Source organism: Mirounga angustirostris, unplaced genomic scaffold (genome assembly GCF_029215605.1).
Source record: "Mirounga angustirostris isolate CCGP_5_RB_7025 unplaced genomic scaffold, mMirAng1.0.hap1 SCAF_5, whole genome shotgun sequence".
Classification (NCBI taxonomy): Eukaryota; Metazoa; Chordata; class Mammalia; order Carnivora; family Phocidae; genus Mirounga; species Mirounga angustirostris.
In genome coordinates, this window is record NW_026991713.1 from 158,135,807 (window position 1) to 158,161,410 (window position 25,604).

The window sequence follows — 25,604 nt, forward strand, 5'->3', positions numbered from 1 at the left end:
CCAAAGATGTTACTGCCTTGGGTTTCGAGGCTTATCTTTAACCCCTTTGGTGAGGGCAGCGAATAGAGAGAGGTTCCAAGCAGTGCTTGAAGCAGGGGAGACACCACTCCCAGGGCAGTCGCCCATCCCCCAGGACCCAAGCGAGCTGTTACCTGCGTCGCCCACTGGATTTGCGTGTGCCAAGCCCCGAGCAAGGCGTCATAGAACCCAGTGAGCTGCCGGTCCAGGGGGAGGTCGCTCTGGCACAGTTCTTGCCAGGCTGCTAAGAGCTGCGCCTGCAGAGACAGAACAGAGGGGACCTCGCTGAGGAAACACGACATGACACCCATTAAAGTTGCCCTGCCACCCCAGCGAGGCAAGCCATGTCCCGCTGCCATGTCCCGATCGGGTGCCCCTGATGACCATTTGATTCAAACAAAGGCGGGGAAACAAGACTTCGCCTTTGCCTGCTCTGATCATCAATTAGAATGTGAATCCGTTGCCCTTCAGGTGCTCCCTTCTCCTTTCACCTCGCCCCAAAGCCTGCCAAGGTCCTTCCACCCGGCATGCTACAGTCTTCGGAAAAGACCTTAAGCTGTGAGTGCATGTGCACTTGAGCTCCATGGCCCAACGCCACTGCTTAAAGCACACGAGTGCTGGGCCTGGAGGAATTCAGTCAGCCTGGAAGGTGGTCAGGTTTTCACCTCATGTCAACAACTCTAGAAAACAAAAATTTCTTCAGGCTTGTGAGGGCATAGTAAGGCCTAAGACACGACTCTCCCTTGAAAGACAAAAATGGGAGAAACTGAAACAACTGGTCAGTGTGTAAGTGGAATCCAGCTATCAACCTTCAAGAGGCTGAAAACAAGGGCTTGTGTTTTCCAAGTGGCAAGCAAATGAATCCACAGGTTGGACCAAGAACGCCCCCTACTGGCCAATCAGAAGAAAAAGGCCAGAGGGCAAAGAGGCAGGTGTTTCCCCCTCGGAGCGCACAATTGGAGCTCTGCAGGCCGGCCTGGGAGCATTCCACAACCCTTAAGCACCCCCAGCTCCTCACCTTGTGGCATTTGTAGTAGTAGGTGAGCAGCTGGGGCATCCGGTCGATTTCAGTAAACACCTTCACAAACACTCTGGACTGATCTAAAGGAGAACAACATCAAAGATGTCCACATGGGTAGCAGGCTTCCTGTTGCAGACCAGAGGAAAGAATTCACCTGGCTCAAGGGGGATATATGTAAGCTCGCCTTCTGAACTGCCTGCCTACACAATGAATTAACTCATGCATGGAGAATACAGATACAAAACATAAGTCAAGCATAAGGGCAGAATATGTGACTCAGAAGACACTGCAAGCCCTGGCTTGTTTAGATAATGCATCAATAAGCATCAGCGACGGAGCTCAGATTATATTTCAGCAAAGTCACTGTTCATGGGAACAGTGAAATGAGTTCGAATCAGGGCTGGGACAGTGGTGGGGGCGGGAGAGGGTGGGGGTAGGAGCTAAGCCTGGGCTGCAAAACTGAGGGAGACTCTCACTCTCAGGGTTGTGCAAGGACAGGGTGAGAGCCTCCTTAGATTTTGTGCTTTAGGCGATTCACCTGCCTCACCTCCTCCTGGCCCAGACTAGAATCGTAAAATGTCAGCGACAGAAAGGTATCTGAAAAACCATCAACCGAACTCATTTCACAGGGGAGGAAAGTGCAGCCCAGAGAGCTTCTGCCAGCTGCCAAGAATAAATCATACTCTTTACTGCCCTGGGGCCTTTGCACTTACTAGGTCTGGGATGATCTTTCTGGCTCTCTGTGTGGTTCTCCCCTTATCACGAGGGCCTTTCCCAATCAGCCAACCTAAATTAGGTTTCTCCTGTTATTAATTCCCTATCACATCTTTCCCTTTGTAGACTAATTAAGATTTGTATTATTCTATTTAGTTACTTGTAAAACAGTTTATTATCTTTCTCACCCTCGGAAGTACTAGCTCTATGAGGCTGTGACCTTTCCTGTCTTGTCTTACTGTTCCTAGAAATTACCACAGCACATGGTAGGCACTCAAAAAATTTAGTAAAGAAAATTTTTTAAATGTAGTAAATTAATGACTGTTTTTTTTTTTTTTCAAGAGTTTTATTTATTTATTTGACAGAGAGAGAAGCAGGGGGAACAGCAGGGAGAGGGAGAGGGAGAAGCAGGCCCCCTACTGAGCATGGAGCCCAAAGCGGGGCTTGATCCCAGGACCCTGAGATCATGACCTGGGCTAAAGGCAGACGCTTAACCGACTGAGCCACCCAGGTGCCCCAATTAATGACTGCTTTAAATAGCATTGTTTTTCAGCAATATAAATAGCATGTTCGTGGTGGAAAAAGTGGAAAACAAGTAAGAAGAAAAAAACTGCCTATCACACTCTGTTAAACACTGTCAACATTTTGGTGTATACTCAAAGACTGCTTTTAGACAGAAACTGCTATAATGTTTACTAGTCTAAAAATATAACCACAACTTAAAAAATTTCGACCCCACAGAACAGAACTTATTTCTTGAAACAAATAATAAAGCAGAATTTGGCGATACAGCAAACCCAGTTAGTAAAAGCGCTGGAAAACTTAAAGGTGGCATGTGAGTCTTTAGCCCTTACAGAGGAATTCGAGTTTTTCAAGGTTAGTACATTAAATTAAACACAAATTTGTAAAACTGGGGGGAGGTCCCAATTCAGACAAGAGAAAGAAAGAAATAGGAAACCTACTTTGGCAACCATAATAAAGACTTCTAGGCTCCTGCCAACACCACTGACTCAATGCAGAAGGCACTGCTGAGCCCCTGCCTGGTGAAGAGCCACCTGCTGGGTGCTGTGGGGTCTGGTGGTAGACATGTTGTTTTGCAACCACACCCCACTGCCCTTCTTCTGACGGAAGTCTGGTTGTTCTCCGAGGGACCGTGGATCTGCCTCCCATTCTCCCATTTTTGGTTTGGTTTTTGTTTTTTTTACAAAGCAAAAAACTTAGTTTATATTACAGAATAATACCATTAGCACTTTCCTACAGCTGCTAGTGATTACATATACATAAGACAGAGCGAATGTCAATTGTCTTTATCAAATAATAGTACCATCTATTACTTTGGTTTTGTTTCCAGTTTTACTGACAAGACATCACTGTATAAGTTTAAGGCATACATCATGCTGGTTTGATCTACATATATTGTGAAATGATAATAACAGGTTCAGCTAACATCCATTTTCTCATACACACACAGTAAAAAGAAAAGAAAGAAGAAAAGAATAAAGGTGGAAACATTATTCTAGTGATGAATACTCTCAGCATTTACTCTCTTAACAACTGCCTTGGGAAATCCTATAGAAATGTTAACTACAATCATCATGTTGTATGCTACATCCCTGCTACCTACTCTAACTGAAGTTTGTACCTTTTGACCATTTTCCATTTAAATGTTTCTAGTGAAGCTGACACTACTCCAGGATCTGGGGTATGGCCAGCCAGAGCCTCAAATCCACCTGATCAAAGTAACTGGTTCGGGGGTGCAAAGGCCTGCCCATCAATGCAATCAAGATTAATCCTGGGATCTCTTCTTAAGCTGTGAGGTGCAAGGGCCACCACATGAAAAGTGCACCTGGAAGTTACTAACACATAGAGAGACAGAGCCAAGAAATGGCAAGAGGGACTGGGTCCTAATAATAACACAGTTTGTGCTCCTGGATCAGCAAGACCTACTCCTGAACTTCTCAGTTCCATAAACAATATAGTCTCTCTTTTTCATTTAGGCATGTTTGAACTGGGTTTCTGTCACTTGCAAAGAATCCCAAACTGATACAAGCCTCATGTGAATAAGATGGGCTCCCTAGTCTCTATGCCATCCACCCACAGTGTAATATAAGGCCAATGGATTCTTATTATTTCTAATTAACAACTGATTTTGGATTATAAACAAGACAATATAACAAACAGCATCAATGGGAAATTTCATTTACGTTGCTTTTGCACATGATTTCATATTCTATTTAGACATAAGGAAGTACTTCTCACACAGGGCCCTGCACATAGGAGATATATCACAATTATCTGTGAAGTGAAATGAAATAAATATACGGGAAGAAATGCTCTTAAATCTCATCCTAAAATATTTCCCCCACTGAATCAGTCTGTACCACTTCATCCTGGAGGGCTACCCTTCACCCTTCCCCCACTCTCTGTCACTCATTTTTTTCTGGAGAAAGAGAGTATCTGGTTGAACGTATCAATAAATATAAAAAGAGGTGAGGATAATATCAAAGGCCTTCGATATACAACGTAGGTAACAACATAAAAAAAAATACACCGTGGAGAAGCTAGCTGTCACCCTTTTACATTCACACTTCTTCCAAAGCTTCTCCATTTATATAACCTCACTTCAACCTCAATGCAATCCTATGAGGCCAGAAGATGGAGAAATTGGCAACAGAATAAATAAGCCCGACCAGATCACACAACCAGAAGGGCCGAGACCGCCTCTCAGTCCGGTTCCTGAGGCATCATCTAACTTCTGTGACTTGTCTAAAAGGATAACTAACAGATGCAAGAGTTTAAATCTCAGATCCAGCAAACAATTCCAGGAACTATGCTGGTCCGGTTCAGAGAAGAGGAGAGAGTTTCAGAAGGAAAGTCTCTGGGGAAAAGGGGAAAGGCACTCAGAATCGCCTTACTCCCATTTTGGAAAAAAAAGAAGGCCTATGGATGGTAGCAAGAATGAGAGGGAATAGGGGCGCCTGGGTGGCTCAGTCATTAAGCTTCTGCCTTCGGCTCAGGTCATGATCCCAGGGTCCTGGGATCGAGTCCCACACCGGGCTCCCTGCTCCACGGGAAGCCTGCTTCTCCCTTTCCTCCCCCCCCCACTTGTGTTCCCTCTCTTGCTATCTCTTGCTCTCTGTCAAAATAAATAAATAAAATCTTAAAAAAAAAAGAATGAAAGGGAATAAAAAGGCAGCCAGAAACTTAAGGATAAAGTGAAGCTGAAGAGGAAAGGAATTAAAATCATAGTGCCTGACCTGACTCTGCAAAAATGAACTGAGCTTACAAAGTTGTGATAATAGAAACACTATTTATTAATTCAGTTAAAAGCAATGGTATACAAGGAGAATGTAAAGGGGAGAGAAGAGTGGTATGAAAGCGAAATCTTTAGTGATAACAATAGGAAGTCAACAGACAATGCCTAAAGTTAATATACAAAGAACTAAAATAATAAATGTATTATGCAGAGGGGCACCCGGGAGGCTCAGTTGGTTAAGCATCCGACTCTTGATTTCGGCTCAGGTCATGATATCAGGGTTCATGGGATCGAGCCCTGTGTTTGGCTCTGTGCTCAGCAGGGAGTCTGCTTGAGACTCTCTCTCCCCCTCTCCCTCTGCACTGCCACCTCCCCCCGCCCAACCATGCATGCGTGTGCGTGTTTTCTCTCTCTTGGAGATAAATAAATCTTTAAAAATAAGTAAACAAATGTATTATGCAGAAATATAAAATGAAATGCCAGAGAAAAGAGCTCTGAGAATTAAAAGTGCTCTCATGGGATCAGGACTGGGGAATGAAGTGGTAGAGGAAAAAAATGTTCTTTTCCCCAGTAAGACCTCCAGTACTGTTCAACTTTTTCAACACTGTTGGTGAGGGGAACAAATCTTAACTGAATTCAAGAAACATAAAAATGAAACCAGTGAAGTCATTTGTAGGTCTGGACTTCAAATCTGTAGTGTAGCTCCATCTGCTGAGCTAGAGGGCTCAGCAGTGTTTTTAGAAACACGGCTGCTCCTGCAATTCAAATAGAACCTTCACGATTTCCTGACTGGTCTCTTAGGACTTATTCCCTTTGGGTTTCTGTGAGAGCCATGAAATTTTGAATGGGGGTTCAAGTGAAAGGAATAACGTTCCATTATTCCGGGGGAGTGCTTCCCCCAGAAGGAGTATAGGAATCGTAGGGTGCGTGTTCCGTACTCCCTTTACTAAGAAGGAAATTGAGGTCTCACTGCTAAGAGGCAGCAGCCCAAAGATTTCAAAACTGGCCTGTCCATCTCCCAAATCCACACTCCTTCCACCCGGCCAACAGCCTCCAGCAGACTTACTAATAAACTGCTTATAGCCATGAAATTCTTCCCCGGATGGAAACTCCTCAGTCTGTTCAAGGCAAACTATGCTCTGTCCCCAGCTCTCCTGTCTAACTTCATCTCTGACCATTTTCCAACGTTCACTCCATTGAAATGGGCTTAACTGTTATTCCCACAACTGCCCCTGAGTTTTCCTATTTCTGTACTACTCCTATGTATGTTGTTCCTTCCGCCGGAAACATTCCTTCCCAACTATCAAAATACACCCATAGGAAAATGCTCATGCCATGGTGCTCACGGGAGGAAAAACAAGGTACAAAATTGTATATATTCAATGGATAGTCTTGACCTAAAAGATACAGGTACACACTCACAGGAAAAAACTAGAAGAAAATACTAACAGTCATCTCTGGGTGCTGAGTTCACTGGTAAATCATCTTCTTTTTTATATTTGTGTATATCTTTCCAATTCTCAATAACCTGTATTACTTTTTTTTTTTAAGATTTTTTTTATTTATTTATTTGACAGAGAGAGACACAGCGAGAGAGGGAACACAAGCAGGGGGAGTGGGAGAGGGAGAAGCAGGCTCTCTGCAGAGCAGGGAGCCCGATGCGGCACTCGATCCCAGGACCCTGGGATCATGACCTGAGCCGAAGGCAGTCGCTTAACCGACTGAGCCACCCAGGTGCCCTAACCTGTATTACTTTTATAATCAGAAACAATTAGGGGCACCTGGGTGGCTCAGTCATTAAGCGTCTGCCTTCGGCTCAAATCATGGTCTCAGGGTCTTGGGATCGAGCCCTGCATTGGGCTCTCTGCTTGACTGGGAGCCTGCTTCTCCCTCTCCCTCTGCCACTCCCCCTGCTTGTGCTCTCTCTCTCAAATAAATAAAATCTAAAAAGAAACAATTAAATATTTTTTTAAAATTACATCTTTCTTTCAAAGTTCTGCACATATATTAGCTCTTTCAGAAAAGCTTCCTCGATTTTCTGTCATCTTTTCCCTTCATTCCGGGGATGGCTAAGGCAACTTTCACATTCCATCTTGTAATAAAATTGTGTACTTGTTCTCTCCCGGCCTCACCCTCAACCAAGCTGTAAGGTCCCTGAAGGACAGCAACCTTATCTTATTCATCCTTTCATTCCCTGCTGTTCCTCCCATAATCAGTATTTTAAAATAATATTTAAAAGGGAGTTATCCTATCGGGCTCCCTGCTCCGCAGGAAGCCTGTTTCTCCCTCTCCTACTCCCCGTTCTTGTGTTCCCTCTCTCGCTGTCTCTGTCAAATAAATTAATTAATTAAATTTAAAAAAATAAAAGGGAGTTTTGAAATACCTACTTTGAATTACACCAGATAGGAATTGTACAAAAGCAAACAAACTCACCCCCTTAAATGTTCACATATTTGGTGGCTTGAGGAATAAGTAAATAATTTGGTAAACATCAGCATTCCACACATAGCAATGGACTCTAAGAGCCAAATTCTGGTATTAATATCAAGTAGTTTCTTACATATTTTCCTAAGGGCAGAGGAAAGGACTGAATGGGAGCCCTTGCTTCCAGGCTCAATGCTGAGAAGCCAGGGCGGCAGCCTTGGGACAGGTCTTCAGCTGCACCACTCTGGCACTCGTCTGCCCCCTTCTGGCCAAAACTCAGATGCCACCGTCTCAGAAAGAAATTAAAAAAGAAGAAAAAAAATTTTAAATGGCACAAACAGGTACCCAACCCTTTATACCTGCTGAGAAGGAAAATCTGTGAGAGCAACTATTGTGATGATAACCCAGCTAGGCTTTGGAAATCTGTTGGCAGATCTCACTTTGATGGACAGGAATCCATGAGTTGGAAGATGGCTATTTGCCCCTAAAATGCTTATTATTTCCCCATGATCCCTTAGATCAATGAATCTTCCTGCTACATGTAAAACTGTGCTACAAAAAGTTGCTTCAGGGACGCCTGGGTGGCTCAGTCGGTTAAGCGGCTGCCTTCGGCTCAGGTCATGATCCCAGAGTCCTGGGATCAAGCCCTGCATTGGGCTCTCTACTCAGTGGCGAGCTTGCTTCTCCCTCTCCCTCTGCTGCTCCCCCTGTTTGTGCTCATGCGTGCTCTCTCTCTCTGTCAAATAAATAAATAAATAATCTTTAAAAAAATAAAAATAAAAACTGTTAGATAAAAAAGCACCTTGGGGGCGCCTGGGTGGCTCAGTTGGTTAAGCGACTGCCTTCGGCTCAGGTCATGATCCTGGAGACCCGGGATTGAGTCCCGCATCGGGCTCCCTGCTTGGCAGGGAGTCTGCTTCTCCCTCTGACCCTCCCCCCTCTCATGCTCTCTCTCTCATTCTCTCTCTCTCAAATAAATAAGTGGAGTCTTTACCAAAAAAAAAAAAGCACCTTGGCCTTCCAGTAAAGATGTCTGATGAAAGAGCACATGACTTTGGGTTGGGTGGGGAACCTTCCTGATGCTCACCAAAATTCACCACCAGGAGAAAAACACAACACCATTTCGTCTGTGCTGAAGCCAGGAAAATATCTATACTACAGAACTTCGAGAAAGTAATCAGATATTCAGTCACTTTGGCCCAAGGTGAGTGGGGATGCCAGGAGCACTCAGAATGCCATCAGGGAGCGGCTGAGCATGGCAGGACAAGGTGGAGAGAGGGAGCAAAGCGGGGGTCTAGTCCAGGCAAGGGGAGAAGGCTTATTTCCGCTTCAGCCCAGCAGCGGCTAAAAAGAGCCATTTCCCCCTTCTGAATCCATCCTGCCTAGAAAGAGTGGGTCTGGAATCAAGCCTGATTTAAATCTGTGAACAAAGGCAGTCAAATATAGCTTGCCCTCAGTACCAAGGCCCATAATCCTGACCCAGAGGGCATCATTCAAACCTGATTCCAGTAGCAAACCCCTTCAGAACGAAAGGAAAAATATTCAAATTCATGGAGCCACCATCTCCCCACCTGCATTCCTACTTCTTCTCCAACCCCACCTAACCAGAGGTGCACCCCAACCACATCCGCGGAGCTCTGTGGGTCTGTAGCTGCAACAAATTCATGAGAAAATGGGACAAAGCTGCCAGATGGAGACTTTCCACAACCCAACTCCAGTCCTAGGATCCTGTTGATGAGGAGAACACTCCAAACAGATGACTGACAAATGGGTAAGTTCTGGAATGAAAAGGCTGGAGATGAGTACTGAATCCATTCTCTTTAGGCAACTGGAGAGCACAACACAGGATGCAGCCTTTAATTCAAGGGCAAGAGGAAAGCTCTCAACAAAGCCCAGGTAAACAAGGAGGGGCTTCCAGAGAGATCGCACGTGATTTTCCAGTAAAGAGCAAGCCCAGAGAAAAGGAGCCACGTATAAATATGACTAAGCAGAAACAAAAACAAACAAACAAAAAACCCACAATAGGACCAATGCAAAAGTATCACAGGGAGGGGAAAAAAGAAAAGGAACAGAATGTGCAGAAGGTACATCAGAAGAGCACTTCAAGAACAAGCAGAGACAGGATAATAAGGAAGTCGAGGACTTTAACACCACCATAAACCAAGTAGACCTAACACACAGACACACACACACACAGAACACTCCACCCAACAACAGCAGAATACATATTTTTCTCCAGTGCCCATGAAACATTCTCCAGGATAGATCATATCTGAGGCCAGAAAACAAGTGTAACTAAGACAGAAATCATATATCCTTTCTAATCATAATGAAATGAAGCTAGAAATCAAAGGAAGAAAAAACAATGGGAAAATTCACAAATATGTGGAAATTAAACAACAGTCTTAAACAACCAATGGGTCAAAGAAGACATCATAAGGAAAATTAGGAATTATCTTGAGACAAATGAAAATAAAAATGCAACATACCAAAACATATGGGATGCCACAAAAGCAGCACTAAGAGCTAATTTATAGCTATAAATACTTATGTTAAAAAAGAAGAAAGATCTCAAGCCAACAACCTAAACAACTAGGAAAAAAAAAAAAAAGAACAAACTAAACCTAAAGGTAGCAAGAAGGGAAGAAATAAAGATCGGAGCAGAGATCAATATAATAGAGCAAAACAAAATAAAATCAACAAAACCAAGAAGTGGTTCTTTGAAAAGATGAACAAAATTGACAAACTTCTAATTAGATTCACTATGAAAAAGAGAGAAGACATTTCAAATACATAAAGTCAGAAATGAAAGAAAGGACACTACTACTGATCTTACACAAATAAAAAGGATTATAAGAAAGCACTATGGGGGCGCCTGGATGGCTCAGTCGGTGGAGTGTCCAACTCCTGATCTCAGGTCTTGATCTCAGGGTTGTGAGTTCAAGTCCTGTGTTGGGCATGGAGCTTACTTTAAAAAAATAGGGGCAGCTGGGTGGCTCAGTCGGTTAAGAATCCGACTTTGGCTCAGGTTATCTCCAGGTCCTGGGAACGAGCCCCATGTCGGTCTCTGCACTCAGCAGGGTGTCTGCTTCTCCCTCTCCCTCTGCTCCTCCCAGAGCTTATGCTTGCGCTCTCTCTCTCAAATAAATAAAATCTTTTTTTTAAGTAAATAAATAAAAAATAAAATAAATAATAAAATAAATAAAAAGTACTATGGACAATTATACACCAAAAAATTGGATAATCTAGATGAAATGAACAAATTCTTAGATACACACTATCAAGACTGAATCATGAAGAAGTAAGAATTCTAAACGGATCTAAAACTAGTAAGGAGATTGAATCAGTAATCAAAAACCCTTCAACAAAGAAAAGCACACCAAACGGCTTCACTGGTGAATATACTAGACATTTGAAGAAAAATTAATACCAATACTTCTCAAACTCTTCCAAAATACTGAAGAGGAGGAAACACTTTCTAACTCATTCTATGAGGCCAGCATTACCCCGATCCAAAGCCAGACAAAGACAATACAAGAAAAGAAACCTACAGACCAATATCCCTGATGATTTTTTTTTTTTGAGAGAGAGAGAGCACGAGTGCACTCAAGCAGAGGTGGAATGCTTAAGCAGACTCCACACCCAAAGCAGAACCCAACACAGGGCTCGATCTCATGACCCTGAGATCATGACCTGAGCAGAAATCAAGAGTCAGACACTTAACCAACTGAGCCACCCAGGTGCCACATCCCTGATGAATAGTGATGCAAAAATCCTTGATGAAATACTAGCAAACCAAAATCAGCAGCACATTAAAGGAAAACACTCTATAGCCAAGTGGAATTTATTCCTGAGATGCAAGCATGGTTCAATGTATGAAAATCAATCAATGTAATATACCATATTAACAGAATGATGGAAAAAATCCACATGATCATCTCAAATGGTGAAGAAAAGAATTTGATACAATTCAACACTTTTCATGATATAACTCAACAAACTAGGAATAGAAGCAAACTATGTCAACATAATAAACAAATTTTCATATATGAAAAGTCCCCAGTTAACATAATACTCAGTGGTGAAAGACTATTTCAAACTCTTCCTCTGAGATCAGGAACTAGACAAGAATCCTGCTTTTGCCACCTCTATTCACCTTAGTGCTGGAAGTCTTAGCCGGAGCAATGAGGCATGAAAGAGAAATTAAAAGCATTCAAAGAGAAAAGGAAGAAGTAAAATTATCTTTGTTTGCAGATGATATGATCTTATAATCAGAAAACTCTAAAGATTCCACAAAAAAACCTGTTAGAACTAATAAGTGAATTTGGCAAAGCTGCAGGATACAAAATCAACACACAAAAATCAGTTGTGTTGGGGCACCTGGGTGGCTCAGATGGTTGGGCGTCTGCCTTTAGCTCAGGTCATGATCTCTGGGTCCTGGGATCGAGCCCCACATCAGGCTCCCTGCTCAGTGGGAAGCCTGCTTCTTCCTCTCCCTCTGCCTCTTCCCCTGCTTGTGCTTTCTCTGTCTGTCTCTCTCAAATGAATAAATAAAATCTTTAAAAAAAAATCAGTTGTTTTTCTATATATTGACAATGAACGATCTAAAGAGGAAATAAAAAAATTCATTTACAGTAACATCAAAATTAACAAAATACTTAGGAAAAAATGTAACAAGGAGCTGAAAGATTTGTACTCTGAAAATGACAAAACACTGCTGAAAGAAATTAAAGAAGACACAAATAAATGAAAAAACATCCCGTGTTGATGGACTGAAAGACTTAATACTGTTAAGATGGTAATACTACCCAAAGCCATCTACAGATTCAATGCAATCCCTATCGAAATCCCAATGGTGTCTTCTGGAGAAACAGAAAAACCCATCCTAGAATTCATATGGAATTTCAAGGGACCCCAAATAGACAAAACAATCTTGAAAGAGAAGGGTGATGTTGGCGGTCTCACACTTCATGACTTCAAAACTTACTACAAAGCTACAATAATCAAAACAATGTGTGTGGGGCAGGTGGGGTAACAGTGTGGGACTGGCATAAGGATAGACATGACCAATGGAAGAGAACAGAGAGCCCAGAAATAAACCTTCACATATACAGTCAAACGACTCTCAACAAGGGAGTCAAGGCCATTCAATGGGGAAAGGACAACAAGTGATGTTCAGAAAACTGGATATCCACATGCAAAAGGAAGAAGTTGGACGCTTACCTTACACCATATACAAAAATTAACTTTAAATGGATCAAAGAGCAACATGTAAGAGCTAAAACTATCAACTCTTAGAAGAAAATGGGAAAAATTTCATGACATTGGATTTGGCAATAGTTTCTTACTTATGAGACCAAAAACACAGGCAACAAAATTAAAAACAGATATATTGGACTACATCAAAATTTAAGATTTGTGCATCAAAGGACACTATAAATAGAATGAAAAGACAACCCACAGAATCGGAGTATACAAATCATTATCTGATCAGGGATTAATATCCGGAATATATAACAAACTCCTACAACTCAATAATAAAAAATAAATTACCCGATTTTTTTTTTTTTAAAGATTTTTTATTTATTTATCTGAGAGAGAGAATGGGAGACAGAGAGCATGAGAGGGGGAGGATCAGAGGGAGAAGCAGACTCCCTGCTGAGCAGGGAGTCCGATGCGGGACTCGATCCAGGGACTCCAGGATCATGACCTGAGCCGAAGGCAGCCGCTTAACCAACTGAGCCACCCAGGCGCCCAAATTACCCGATTTTAAAATGGTCAAAGGACTTGGGACACCTGGGTGGCTCAGTCAGTTAAGCGTCTGCCTTCGGCTCGGGTCATGATCCCAGGGTCCTGGGATCAAGTCCTGCATTGGGTTCCCTGCTCAGCGGGGAGGCTGCTTCTTCCTCTCCCTGTGCCCCTCCACCCTACCCGTGCTCTCTCTTGCTATCTCTCTCTCAAATAAATAAAATCTTAAAAAAGAAAGAAAGAAAGAGAATGCTATTGGTGAAATGAAAAACAATCTTTTGAAAAATAAAAAAGACTATGGGGAGAGTTGATAAAGAGCTAAAATAGACCACAGGAAACATGACATAAAGGAGGGGGAAACAGAGAGCTGATGGACAGACAGTTGATGTTCTCAAAAATGGAAAACAAATGGAACAGAAAAAATATTTTTTAAGAAAGAAATTTTCTGGAAACAGAGAAAGACATGAATCAGCAAATAAAAAGAGCTCACACTATGTTCTAGAAAAATATTTTTCCCAAACTGAAAAATAATCTAGTGAAGTAACTAAACTATAAGGCAAAAGGAAGAATTGTATAAGCCAGAAGTCAGCAAACTATGAGCCAGCAGGCGACATCACCACCTGGTTTTGTCATAAAGCTTTATTGGAACACAGAGAAGCCCACTCATTTACACACAGGCTTTCACACTACAACTGCGGTTAAGTATTGGTGACAGAGAGCACACGTCCCAGAGAGCCCAAAATACTTACTACCTGGCCCTTTACAGAAAATGCTTGCTAACCCCTGCTTTAACTATTACAAGGAAAAGAAACAAACTAACTATCAAAAAAAAAAAAAAAAGAAAGAAAGAAAGAATCAGGCCAGTCTCATGTTTATAGCAAAATACAGTTGGCAGAAGACAAGGAATCAAGGTTTCTAGAATTCCATAGGAAAAACAGTGTGATCCAAAAATTCCAAAAGCAGCCATTTTCTTCTATATGTAAAAGCAACAAAAAGACATTCTTTACTACATAAACACTAAGGATATGCATATAATCCCTATGACCTTCCTGAGGTGAAAAAAATCTACTTAAAAACAGAATCCTGGTCATGAAGAGAAGCCTCAAAGAATTAACAAACGGGGAAGACGTGCGCTGAAAGGTCTAAAAGTGAGCACTGAATCCATTTAAACAAGAAATTGAGCATAAATAGCCAATTATTAGTTAGAAAACAGTTATGAAAAGATAAAATATCAAATATGAAAATTTTCTAATATTTAAAAATTTAGAGAGAAAAGCCACATGATAAAAAAATTAATAATTTGAAAATTAATGAATAATTTGACAATATACCATGATTAAAATTCTAGACTATGCAATCTTGTAGACTGGCCAGTGAAGAGGGACGGTGGAAAGCAGGAAGAGGAGTTAAAGCACACTAACTGGGGGAGGCAGATGGTGTTTCTTTCAGGAGGCTGATAAATTGAGAAAGAAGTTTAGTATAATGTGAAATCATAAATCACTAGAAAAACTAAAATCAAGTTATATATCTTTCAATCATCTGTGAGGAAAAAAAAAACACAAAGAAAACAAACATAAAGCAGAAAATACAGAGATATACAAAACTGACAATTTCTGTTAAATAAAACCTAAATGGGATAAAGTCACTTATTAAAAAGTACAGGATTAGATCAAGAATCAAAATTCAACAAAGTGCTATCTCCAATAGCCAAGTCTAAAATAAAAATCTCAGAAAGTTTGAAGGTTGGGACACCTGGGTGGCTCAGGCTCAGTCAGTTAAGCGTCTGCCTTGGGTTCAGGTCATGATCTCAGGGTCCTGGGATCAAGCCCCGCATCGGGCTCCCTGCTCAGCGGGAAGCCTGCTTCTCCCTCTCCCACTCCCCCTGCTTGTGTTCCCTCTCTCATTGTGTCTCTCTGTCAAATAAATAAATAAAACCTTAAAAAAAAAAAAAAGTTTGAAGGTTAAAAAAAAAAAATGGGTAAAGCCATACTGAAGCAAGTACAAACAAAAAAGAAGGCAGAAGTTGTAATATTCATACCCAAGTTGAACTGCAGACAGAAAGCATTTAATGGGACCAGGGCAATATTTGATAAAAATGTTCCTTAAAACCTAACAGAGTGGGGTGCCTGGGTGGCTCAGTCAGTTAAGCGTCTGCCTTTAGCTCAGGTCATGATCCCAGGGTCCTGGGATCGAGTCTTGCATCTGGTTCCTTGCTCCTCTGGGAGCCTGCTTCTCCCTCTGCCTGCCACTCCCCCTGCTTGTGCTCTCTCTTTCTTGCTTTCTCTAATAAATAAATAAAATCTTTAAAAAAAAAAAAAAGATAGGGGCGCCTGGGTGGCTCAGTTGGTTAGGCGACTGCCTTCGGCTCAGGTCATGATCCTGGAGTCCTGGGATCGAGTCCCGCATCGGGCTCCCTGCTTGGCAGGGGGTCTGCTTCTCCCTCTGCCCTCTTCCCTCTCGTGCTCTCTGTCTCTCATTCTCTCTCTCTCAAATGAATAAATAAAATCTTTAAAAAAATAAAAAAAATAAAAAAAATAAAAAATAAAAAAATAAAAAAAAGATATTTGCTAATATCTCTATGAAAAAATTCTAAATAAAATATTAGCAAATATCCAGTAGGACATTAACATGCATACACACGTGTGTGCACCCACATAGACATCCCATAAACATGTGGGGCTTGTTCTTGAGTTGCAAGAATAAAAGGATATTAGGAATGCTATCAATATGATTTTCCACATTAGTAGGCCACAGGAAATAAAAATCATATTTGACAAGGGTCAAAACTCATCAAACGGTACACTTAAGATATGTGCGTTTCTCTAAAAGTAAATTTCACCTCAAAAAAAGAGAATCATAAAACAATAGTGAACTCTAGTTATTGATATGAATGCTGAAGCATTTAAGAGTGAAGTATGCCGATATCTATAAGTTACTTTGCAACCCATCCCAAACAGAACCTGGATGGACAGAGAGATGGATGGATGGGTAGATGTGTGACAAAGCAAATGTGGGAAAACGCTTAACTAGGATCTAGACGGTGTGTCTGTCATGTGCTTATCTCAACATTTCTGTATGCTTGAAAATATTCATATAAACTATTGAAAAAAGGCAACCCCAAAAAAGTTACAACTTAACTTCCAAACTACATAATTTAATCCACAGTAAGACACTCAAAAGGCTGAAGACTTGGAAAGCCTTACCTTTGTGAGGAGGTGTGCAGAGATGAGAAGGGGCCCGCACTTACCTACAGACTGGGAGGTGAACGCAGCTACAATCTGCGGGGAGGCCAGGGCCTCCAGCCTGTTCTTCAGTGCCTCCAAGTGCACACATTTTTCCGAGTAGTCTGGTGTATCAACAAGCATCATTAAGCTGTTCTGCATACCTGTCAGCTTAGCAGAAATCACAGCTATGTCCTATAAAAGACCAGAATAGAGGATATTTATTTTAAAAGATCCCAGGTCGTTCAGGGGCACCTGGGTGGCTCAGTCGGTTAAGTGTCTACCTTCGGTTCAGGTCATGATCTCAGGGTCCTGGGATTGAGCCCTGCATCGGGCTCTCTGCTCGGTGCAGAACCTGCTTCTTTCTTTCCCCCGCTTGTACTCTCTCTGACAAATAAATAAAATCTTAAAAAAAAAAAAAAATGCTGTTTTTTAAAAGAATTAAGAATGTAGTAATTGTGTTTCGTTTCAGCACTCAACAGGTGTCTACAACGTGTCAGACACTGTATTAGATGTTTGAGACACAAAGAAGATCATACTGCAGCCCCTGAGTTCCCAACATATTGGGACAGCAAGATCAGGATACAATTTAAGGAGTATGGCTCAGGTGCTACTGGGGCCCAGGGGAGGGAGCAACTGAGTGCCTGTGAGAGGCCAGGAGCCAGCAGGGGTGGGTGGCTGCTGCAGTGGTTTAGGAGAAAGACGAAGGGAAGCGTGAACAGAGTGGTGGCAGAGGGATCCAAAGAACGGACAACTGCAGAGAGATATGGGAGAGATGGGGAAGAGGGCGCAGTTAAGGACTGCTGAGGTTTCTAGCCTAGACCCTTGGTGGGGAAGTGCCGCCACGAACCAAGACAGGGAGGCCAAAGGGAAGAGCAAATGGGGAGTGGTTCTAGACAGAAATAATGAATTCAGTTTACAGTGCCTAGGAGGGAGTCCAGCCAGATGCATGTGGTCTTCTGGGCAGCTGGTTCTGAATATCGGGATAGTTGGGAGCGGCAAAAGCTTTCCAACTCTTAGCTAGTTAATATTAGTAGTGTACTGACTACAATCACGCATGTGCCAGGAATCCAGGAAGATTAGCAACTCATATCTGTGAACCCTCATTTTTTTTTTTTTTTAAAGATTTTTTATATATTTATCTGAGAGAGAGAATGGGAGACAGAGAGCATGAGAGGGGGAGGATCAGAGGGAGAAGCAGACTCCCCACTGAGCAGGGAGTCCGATGCGGGACTCGATCCCGGGACTCCAGGATCATGACCTGAGCCGAAGGCAGTCGCCCAACCAACTGAGCCACCCAGGCGCCCGAACCCTCATTTTTCACTGTTTATTCCTGTTTACTAATTTTTTTCCCATCATGCACTGAGCGCTTTTTAAAAAACTTGTGAGAGTTTTAAAAATTAGCAAAAAGGGGGGGGTGCCTGGGTGGCTCAGTTGTTAAGTGTCTGCCTTCAGCTCAGGTCATGATCCCAGGGTCCTGGGATCGAGCCCCGCATCGGGCTCCCTGCTCAGCGGGGAGCCTGCTTCTCCCTCTTCCAGCTCATGCTCTCTCTTACTATCTCTCTCTCAAATAAAATCTTTTTTTTTAAAGATTTTATTTATTTGACAGAGAGTGAAAGAGCACAAGCAGGGGGAGCAGCAGAGGGAGAGGAAGAAGCAGGCCCCCCTCCGAGCAGGGAGCCCGATGCGGGACTCGATCCCAGGACCCTGGGATCATGACCTAAGCCGAAGGCAGACGCTTAACCATCTGAGCCACCCAGGCGCCCTCAAATAAATCTTTAAAAAAAAAAAAAAAAGCGGGGCGCCTGGGTGGCTCAGTCGTTAAGCGTCTGCCTTCAGCTCAGGTCATGATCCCAGAGTCCTGGGATCAAGCCCCGCATGGGGCTCCCTGCTCCGTGGGAAGCCTGCTTCTCCCTCTCGCACTCCCCCTGCTTTGTTCCATCTCTCGCGGTGTCTCTGTCAAATAAATAAATAAAATCTTTAAAAAAAAAAAAGAAAACTAGCAAAAGAGACAATAAAAGAATTCATTTTGCTTAACCGAAAAAGTTTTTCATGAGACATCACCTGACCTCACCCTGATAACCAGGTATCAAAAGCATTGCTATGTCCCACAGTTGGCAGCCACGGAGGGTCCCAGGATGTGGAAGGGCCCCTGCCCATGTTTCACAATCTCATTTCATCCATTTTCTCTGCCTTTTTCACTGAGGTTTCTCCTGAACTATGACAAGAAGGCCATCAGTCAAGATACCAACTCCAGAAGGTGGAAAGACCCTGAGCAACTGCAGGTTTTCTCACCCTTTGCCTGTGTGTTTCCACGCGGGGCTTCTTCCTATCCCTTGTGGGTTCGAGGAAACGACTTTCTCATTTGTTTCTCCAAACCTCAAGTGCCTGCCTACCCAGACTGCAGACATCCCCTAAACTCAAGACCTACTTGAGTCTTGAAGGTCTCCTCGATATCAGCACTCAGTGTGCTCCACTTGTCTGCTTCCTGAAGGGACTCCGCCGCAAGCTGCATTCTGGACTTGACCTGGTCGATTTCTACCAATACCTAAAAGAGAGACGAGAGGTCAAAGACTAAGGAAGTGGCAGTTCCTTTATCTCTACCCTCCACTGGTGACTTGAAACATAAGCATCATGGCACGCTCCTGTTTTGAGGGAGGTTCTGTGAATGTCTTCCAAAAACAAGAATCAGCATTAGGGACAGGGGCATGAATACCTGCATCGATTGAGACGTATCCTGTTCAAATTTTTTAATGTCCTCCTTGACAAGAATCATTTGTTCTTTCAGAAAAGACGCCTCCTGTTTCAGGGCTTCAACATCGCGGAGCACTTTGGGCATGTTCTGAAGAGCCTGGTGACTTGTTTCTGTAGCAAGAACCAAAGAACAAAAGGTGAAAATCAGACCAGTGAACAAGATGAAGAGATCAGAAGACAGGAAGGGAATTTTCCCCAAAGCACCCCAACCACACAGTTTTCTGAGCCTGTGGATGATGGGAAGTGGAGAAGAGGTGGGCTGGGAGGTGGGCTCTGCCAGGACCATGTCTTCCCCAGTCTGATCAGTGTGGGCCATGGGATTTGACAAGGAAGGAACCATCAACCTGACCCAACATCAATGCTTGTCCACCACTGAGTTAAATTGAAACTCCCTTTGTAAGGAAAGAAAATGAAAGAATCTGACACTGGGTAAATGCCAGCTACATCCCATTCTATCACGTAATGTCCACAGGAATCATTAGCAGTCACCTCTTACAAATAAGGAAACTGAGGCTCAGAGAGGTTGAGTAACTTCCCTAAGATTTCACAGAGCTGAAACCAAGCCTTACGTGTGTCTGGCCCCAATGTCTGCATTCCATGGTCTTTTCAAAATAGAGTCCACAGACGACCAGCGTCAATTGGGGCACAGTTAAATGCAGGTCCCCCAGCACCTGCCAGAGTTTCTTATTTAACAAGTCTGGTAGGAGATCAGGTGACATTAAGAAAGCTGCATAGATTTTTTTTGGTTTTTTTTTTTAAGATTTTATTTATTTGACAGAGAGAGACACAGCGAGAGAGGGAACACAAGCAGGGGGAGTGGGAGTGGGAGAGGGAGAAGCAGGCTTCCCGCCGAGCAGGGAGCCCGATGAGGGGCTCGATCCCAGGACCCCGGGATCATGACCGGAGCTGAAGGCAGACGCTTAACGACTGAGCCACCGTTTTAACAGACGTCCCAAACATAGAATACAATTTGCACATCTTTGCACACTATGATGTGTTATGTGGAATTGGGAGAATTACTAGCATACCCCTCTGACCCTTTAAAGGGCAATTCATCGGAAAATCAACCCAGTAAGTCCAGCGTCTTCTGCTCTACCAGTGCAATGAATGGAACCTTAACATCTTGAAGAAATATTTCAAGAACCTGTTCGTCCAGCTGAGCCATAAAATAACAATGTGTTTCCAGCACTGACCCCGGGTAAAGTTCTAAGACTAAGAAAACAAAGATAGAACAAGGATTTTTTCTATATAGAGAACAATGCTGACTTTTAACAACATTGTTATGGCCCCAGCCTTCCGCCTGCTAAACCTCCAAGTCACTCTTCGGCCCTTGCCGTTCCCTGTGTACCTCTTTTTCCTTCTCCACAACCCTCCCCCCGCACCAAATTTAGTCCACTCTTTTTTCCATTTTAAAGCTATCACTTGCAGTGGTTGCCTCTGGGAGGGTAAGGGCCAGATTTCATTGCGAAGGGGAATGGGGGCACTTTCTTGGGTGATTGTAACATTCTCCTTCTTGACAGAGATTTGAATTATCCCAGCTGTATACATTTGTCAAAACTCATTCCACTCATCAGATAAGATTTGTGCATTTCACCTTATGTAAATTTTATTTGGTAAAAAAAAAAAAAAGAGCTGTAAACAAGTACTGAATTCTATTATGTTTAGGGTACCCACTGAAATGTACAGGGGTAAAGTATACTGACCTCTGCAACTCATTTTGAAATACATCATACATCAAAAAATAAGATGGATGAATGGAGGGAGGGACAGGTAAATGGATAGATTTGTGATAAAGCAGGAATAGTAAATTGTTAATTGTAGAATCTAGGTAGTGGGCATATGGATGTTCACTACAATTCTCTCAATGTTACTGCATGTTTGGGACCTCCACCCACAGTCATTCTTGATGTTCTCCTCCTCTTGTCCCTCCTTCCAATCCATCAGCAAGTTCTTCCCATTCTTCCTCCTAAAAATATCTTAAATCTACCCATTTCTCACCATGCCCACTGCCACAACCCCAGCTGAAGCCACTATTTTGACAGTCCACTCTTCTGAACAGTTGCCTTCCGAATCAATCCCTGTCCCTCCCCTGCTTAAAAATCCTTTGGTACCTTTCCTTTACACTCATTTTAAATCAAATCCAAACTCTTTAATGAGACATTAAAATCCCTGCATGATCTGGTCCCTGTTTGGGGGTTTTTCTCCCCCTGTCTCCAACTTGGCCTGTTAACCGACCCAACCTAGGACTGGGTCTTGTTCAACACTGTATCTCTGGAACCTGGAAAACAGTTTGTGCCTAATAAATACTTGTTGACTGAATGACTGAACAAATCAGTCTCCCAACTTGGAGCCCTCAACATCCCCTCCTAGAGCCTCTGCAATAACCTCTCTTCACTGCAGATTTGAGCCCTGTCTCGCCTTCCATAAAAAGAAAGCTTTAAACCTCTGAAGGTGGGGCGCCTGGGCGGCTCAGTCGGGTAAGCGTCTGCCTTCGGCTCAGGTCATGATCCCAGGGTCCTGGGATCGAGCCCCGCATCGGGCTCCCTGCTCGGCAGGGAGTCTGCTTCTCTCTCTCTCCCTCTCCCACTCCCCCTGCTTGTGTTCCCTCTCTTGCTGTCTCTCTCTCTCTCTGTCAAATAAATAAATAAAATCTTTGAAAAACAAAAAACAAAAACCTCTGAAGGCTTCCCACTGCCTAGGGGCCGAATGCCCAACTCCTTAGGATAATGCAAAAGGGGACACCTGGGCGGTTCAGTCGGTTAAGTGTCCCACTCTTGATTTCGGCTCAGGTCATGATCTCAGGGTGTGGGATTGGGCCTGCTTAAGATTCTCTCTCCCTCTGCGCCTTCCCGTCCCTGGGTGCGCACGCGTGCGTAAAGAATAAAATAAAATAAAATGATGGGCAAAAAGGCCTTTCACAGTTTGATTCTAATCTACTTTTCTGTCTTAGCTCCAGAAGTCTCCCCCTCCCCCCGGGGAAAGTGTGATCCTGTAATAATAATACTAATGACTAATGTTTGTTGATGTTACTGATGGAGCTCTGTTTGAACTTCTCACTCTTCTGTGGACTGGCTAGGCCTTTTTATACCCACATGCCTCTGTGTACTCTGTTCTCTCCTCCCTTTCATACCAGAGAGGTAGCAAGGTATAATGGATAAGAGCCTGAGCTCTGGGACCAATGCATGGGTTCAAATCCAAACTAGAAATATGATGATGGGTTACTTCAGTCAGCCAGTCTCTACAACTATAAATTGGTCATCAGGGGCGCCTGGGCGGCTCAGTCGTTAAGCGCCTGCCTTCGGCTCAGGTCATGATCCTGGGGTCCTGGGATCGAGCCCCGCGTCGGGCTCTCTGCTCCACGGGAAGCCTGCTTCTCCCTCTCCCACTCCCCCTGCTTGTGTTCCCTCTCTCGCTCTGTCTCTCTCTGTCAAATAAATAAATAGAAGAAAAAAAAAATCTTAAATTGGTCATCATAACTGTGTCTACCTCTAAGGATTATAGCCAGGTTTAAATTGGATAATTAGGCTGAGAAGGGGCAACATTAACATTTTGGCCAGGACAATTCTTCATTGTGTAGGATATCCCAAGCATGCAGGACACTAAGCATCGCTGGGTATTTCTACTAACTGTCCGTCATTGTGACATTCCTCCCCGTTGCAAGGACTAAAAACACTCCCAACAACTTCCAGATAGTCAGGGGATGGTGAGGGTAGAAGGAGGTGATGTTACCACCCCTGGTTTGAGAACCACTTAGTTAATACATACAGGGCATTTAAAAGAATGGTTGACACATTATCAAGGACTCAAATATTGCTATCATATTATTATTAATGTCCTCCCCCCTCTTTGCCCTATGAAGTCTTCCTTCAAGGCCTAACACAGGGAAAACCCTTTATGATTCTCCCAGACTAGAGGTAACTGCACTTTTTCCAGCTCTCATAACTCCTGGTCCTACCTGTAGGAAAGCCACCCTTCATTGTAATTTAACTGTTTAGTATCTTCCCCACAAGGCAGCAGCTCCTGAAAAGTAAACTTCTTGCACATGGCCCGTTTCTGGGCACAGGTGTAGCAGATGTTCAATGAGTATTAGATGCAAAGTACAATAAAGAACCTGCAGCGAAATAAAGCTCCCCTCCCCCCAACAGCAGCCTTTTCTTAAACACGACCCATCTATAAAATAAAGTTCTCTTTACTGGGTCTTAAGCTTCCCTGTAGGAACCGTCTCTCCCACGGAGCCTAGCAGAGAGGCTGGCCGTGCAGTATGCACCTAATGAACATACAGTGAACATACCGTGACTAAACACCGAGTAGGAGTCAATGAAAAGGTTGCTGGTGTGTATTATTTTTTATAATTAACTATCCTTGAAAGACGGTTCAAGTCTCCATCCAGGCCAGCCCATCTTCAAAGACATGAAGGTCCGCTAAAACAACGTTTCCCAGACTTGTGTCATTCCCACACGCCTCTGAATCGCTTTTGCCAGATGTAAGAACCAGGTAACGATTAGTTAATATTCTTGAAACTCACTCCTGGGCCTTAAAGGAAACTTAATGGCACGGCCGGGGGCGGAAGAGCAAGCCCCAGCCTCGGCAAGCGTTAGGCAGGCGGCAGCGAGCTGAGACCGGCCCCCGGCTGCCCCCGAAAGGTCTGGACGAGGGTCGGTCCGGGCTCGCCTCCCCACGCGCGGCCCGGCGGCTCAGCCTTACCCTCCACGGCGTGGTTCACCTCCTGGATGAACAGCTGCAGCTTCATCACCAGCGTGGCCGCGTGGCCGTCCGCCTTCCCGGCCGCCGCCTCCTTCGAACCGGTCCTGAAGGCCGCGTTGATCCACTCCTTCACGTCGAAGTCTTCCGCCAGGAACTTGGAGAAGTCCATGGCCGCACCGCCTCTCAGCCTCGGCGTCCAGGCCTGAAGCGCTGGCTCTGGCGGCAACGAGGCTGCCGAGTCGGGCGGCCCTGCGGGGGCACCGGGGCTGTCCTGGGGCGGGGGGCGGCAGGCAGAACCCACAGCACCCACGAAACCCGCCCCCCTGCGGCCCGTCAACTCGCGGGAGCAGAGGGCTCGGAATGGCCCTCGCCGCGCGCCGTACTTCTTCCGGAAGTAGGTGGCCGTTACCATAGTGATTGCCGGCGTTCCGGGCGCCCTGGAGAAAGGCCCCCGGCGGCGGGCGGCGAGCGGCTGCGAGCATTCCGCTTCTTTTGCTAACTTAAGTGTGTGTTGAGCGCTTAAGTATGTGCTTACTCTAAAGCCCTTACGTGCACTGGCGCACTTGGACTTGACAGTACTACGAGGGCCGTTATTCTCCCCAAGGTAAAGAGGAAGATTAGAGGCAGTTGAGCAACTCAGTCATGTCGCCAGAAAGTGGGACTGCGGGGATTTGAACTAGGGCAAACGGGCCACTGGAGCCTGAACTCTTTACCACGCTTTACTGCCTTCCTACAGAGATCAGATGAATCTCCGCGATCCGGCCTCAGCCCTCCCTATAGCCACGTTGGCCTCCTGTCCTTTCCCAAGAAACACACCACGCTGGAACTCAAACTCACCGGTTGCAACCTGTTTTCTCTAGCCTCATGTGACGCCTCGGAAAAAGGAGGGCCTCCTTTGTCATAGGGTCATGGGAACCAAAAATTAAAGAGAAAAAATCCTTTGTGTATAATTGTGAATAATTTTGCCACTTACCCTTCTCACCCCGGGCATACTCTGACTCAATGCATACGGTAGTTCTGAAGACTCTACGTATCTAAGAACCTAAATCCACAAATCAGGAAAGCTAGTATACTATCCTTGGTAGGAGCGTTGGAAGCCTTAAGTGCCTCTGCAATATGCCCCTGCCCTTCCCGATGAACATTTTTAAAATAGCTTTACTAAGAACTTACAGGATATAAAATTCATCCATTGCAAGTTACAATTCAATGATTTTTAGTAAATTTAGAGAGTTGGTCTCTCTCCACAAGAACATTTCCATCAGCCAAAAAAGTTCCTTCCCCCTCATTTGCACTTAATCTGGTCTTCCACACCAGGCCCTAGGAAACCACTAGTCCGCTGTCTCTCAATTTACCTTTTCTGGACATTTCAGATACATCGAATCATATACTGTGCGGTGTTCCATCTGGCTTCTTTCGCTGAGCATGTTTTTGAGGTCCATTTGTGTTGCACCATGTTACCAGTTTGCTCCTTTATGTTGCTGAATAGTATCCCATTGTGTGGATATGACATATTTAGCCATTCACCAACTGATGGACATTTATGCTGCTTCCAGTTTAAAGTCATTATGAATAATGCTATGAATGTTCGCCACATGCCTTTGTGTAGACAAGTTTTCATTACTTTTGGATATATTCCTAGGAGTGGAATTGCTAAGTTACAAGATAAATTTATGTTCAACTTTTTAAGAAAACTGTCAGACTTACCCAGACTAGCCTACACCATTTCACATTACCATCAATAATG

At 43.9% G+C, this 25,604-nt stretch overlaps 1 protein-coding gene across 5 annotated transcripts in view; it reads right to left on the minus strand.

Annotated features, from left to right (window-relative positions):
- The window catches only part of COG7 (component of oligomeric golgi complex 7), a 73,687-nt gene extending 49,488 nt beyond the window's left edge, over positions 1–24,199 (minus strand). For 2 of the 5 annotated variants that reach the window (XR_010411924.1, XM_064592804.1), the window contains exons 1-6: positions 23,861–24,198; positions 19,119–19,267; positions 18,834–18,950; positions 16,429–16,597; positions 1,037–1,119; positions 153–275 (exon numbers count right to left, since the gene is read on the minus strand). Coding sequence is in view for 4 of the 5 variants with exons in the window: in XM_064592804.1 (XP_064448874.1) it covers positions 153–275; positions 1,037–1,119; positions 16,429–16,597; positions 18,834–18,950; positions 19,119–19,267; positions 23,861–24,029 (810 nt within the window). In the remaining variant the exon portion in view is untranslated. Of the gene's footprint in view, positions 1–152; positions 276–1,036; positions 1,120–16,428; positions 16,598–18,833; positions 18,951–19,118; positions 19,268–23,860 lie in introns of all 5 variants that reach the window. The other 3 variants (XM_064592806.1, XM_064592803.1, XM_064592802.1) reach the window with 3 other exon arrangements.
- Positions 24,200–25,604: the final 1,405 nt, after the last annotated feature.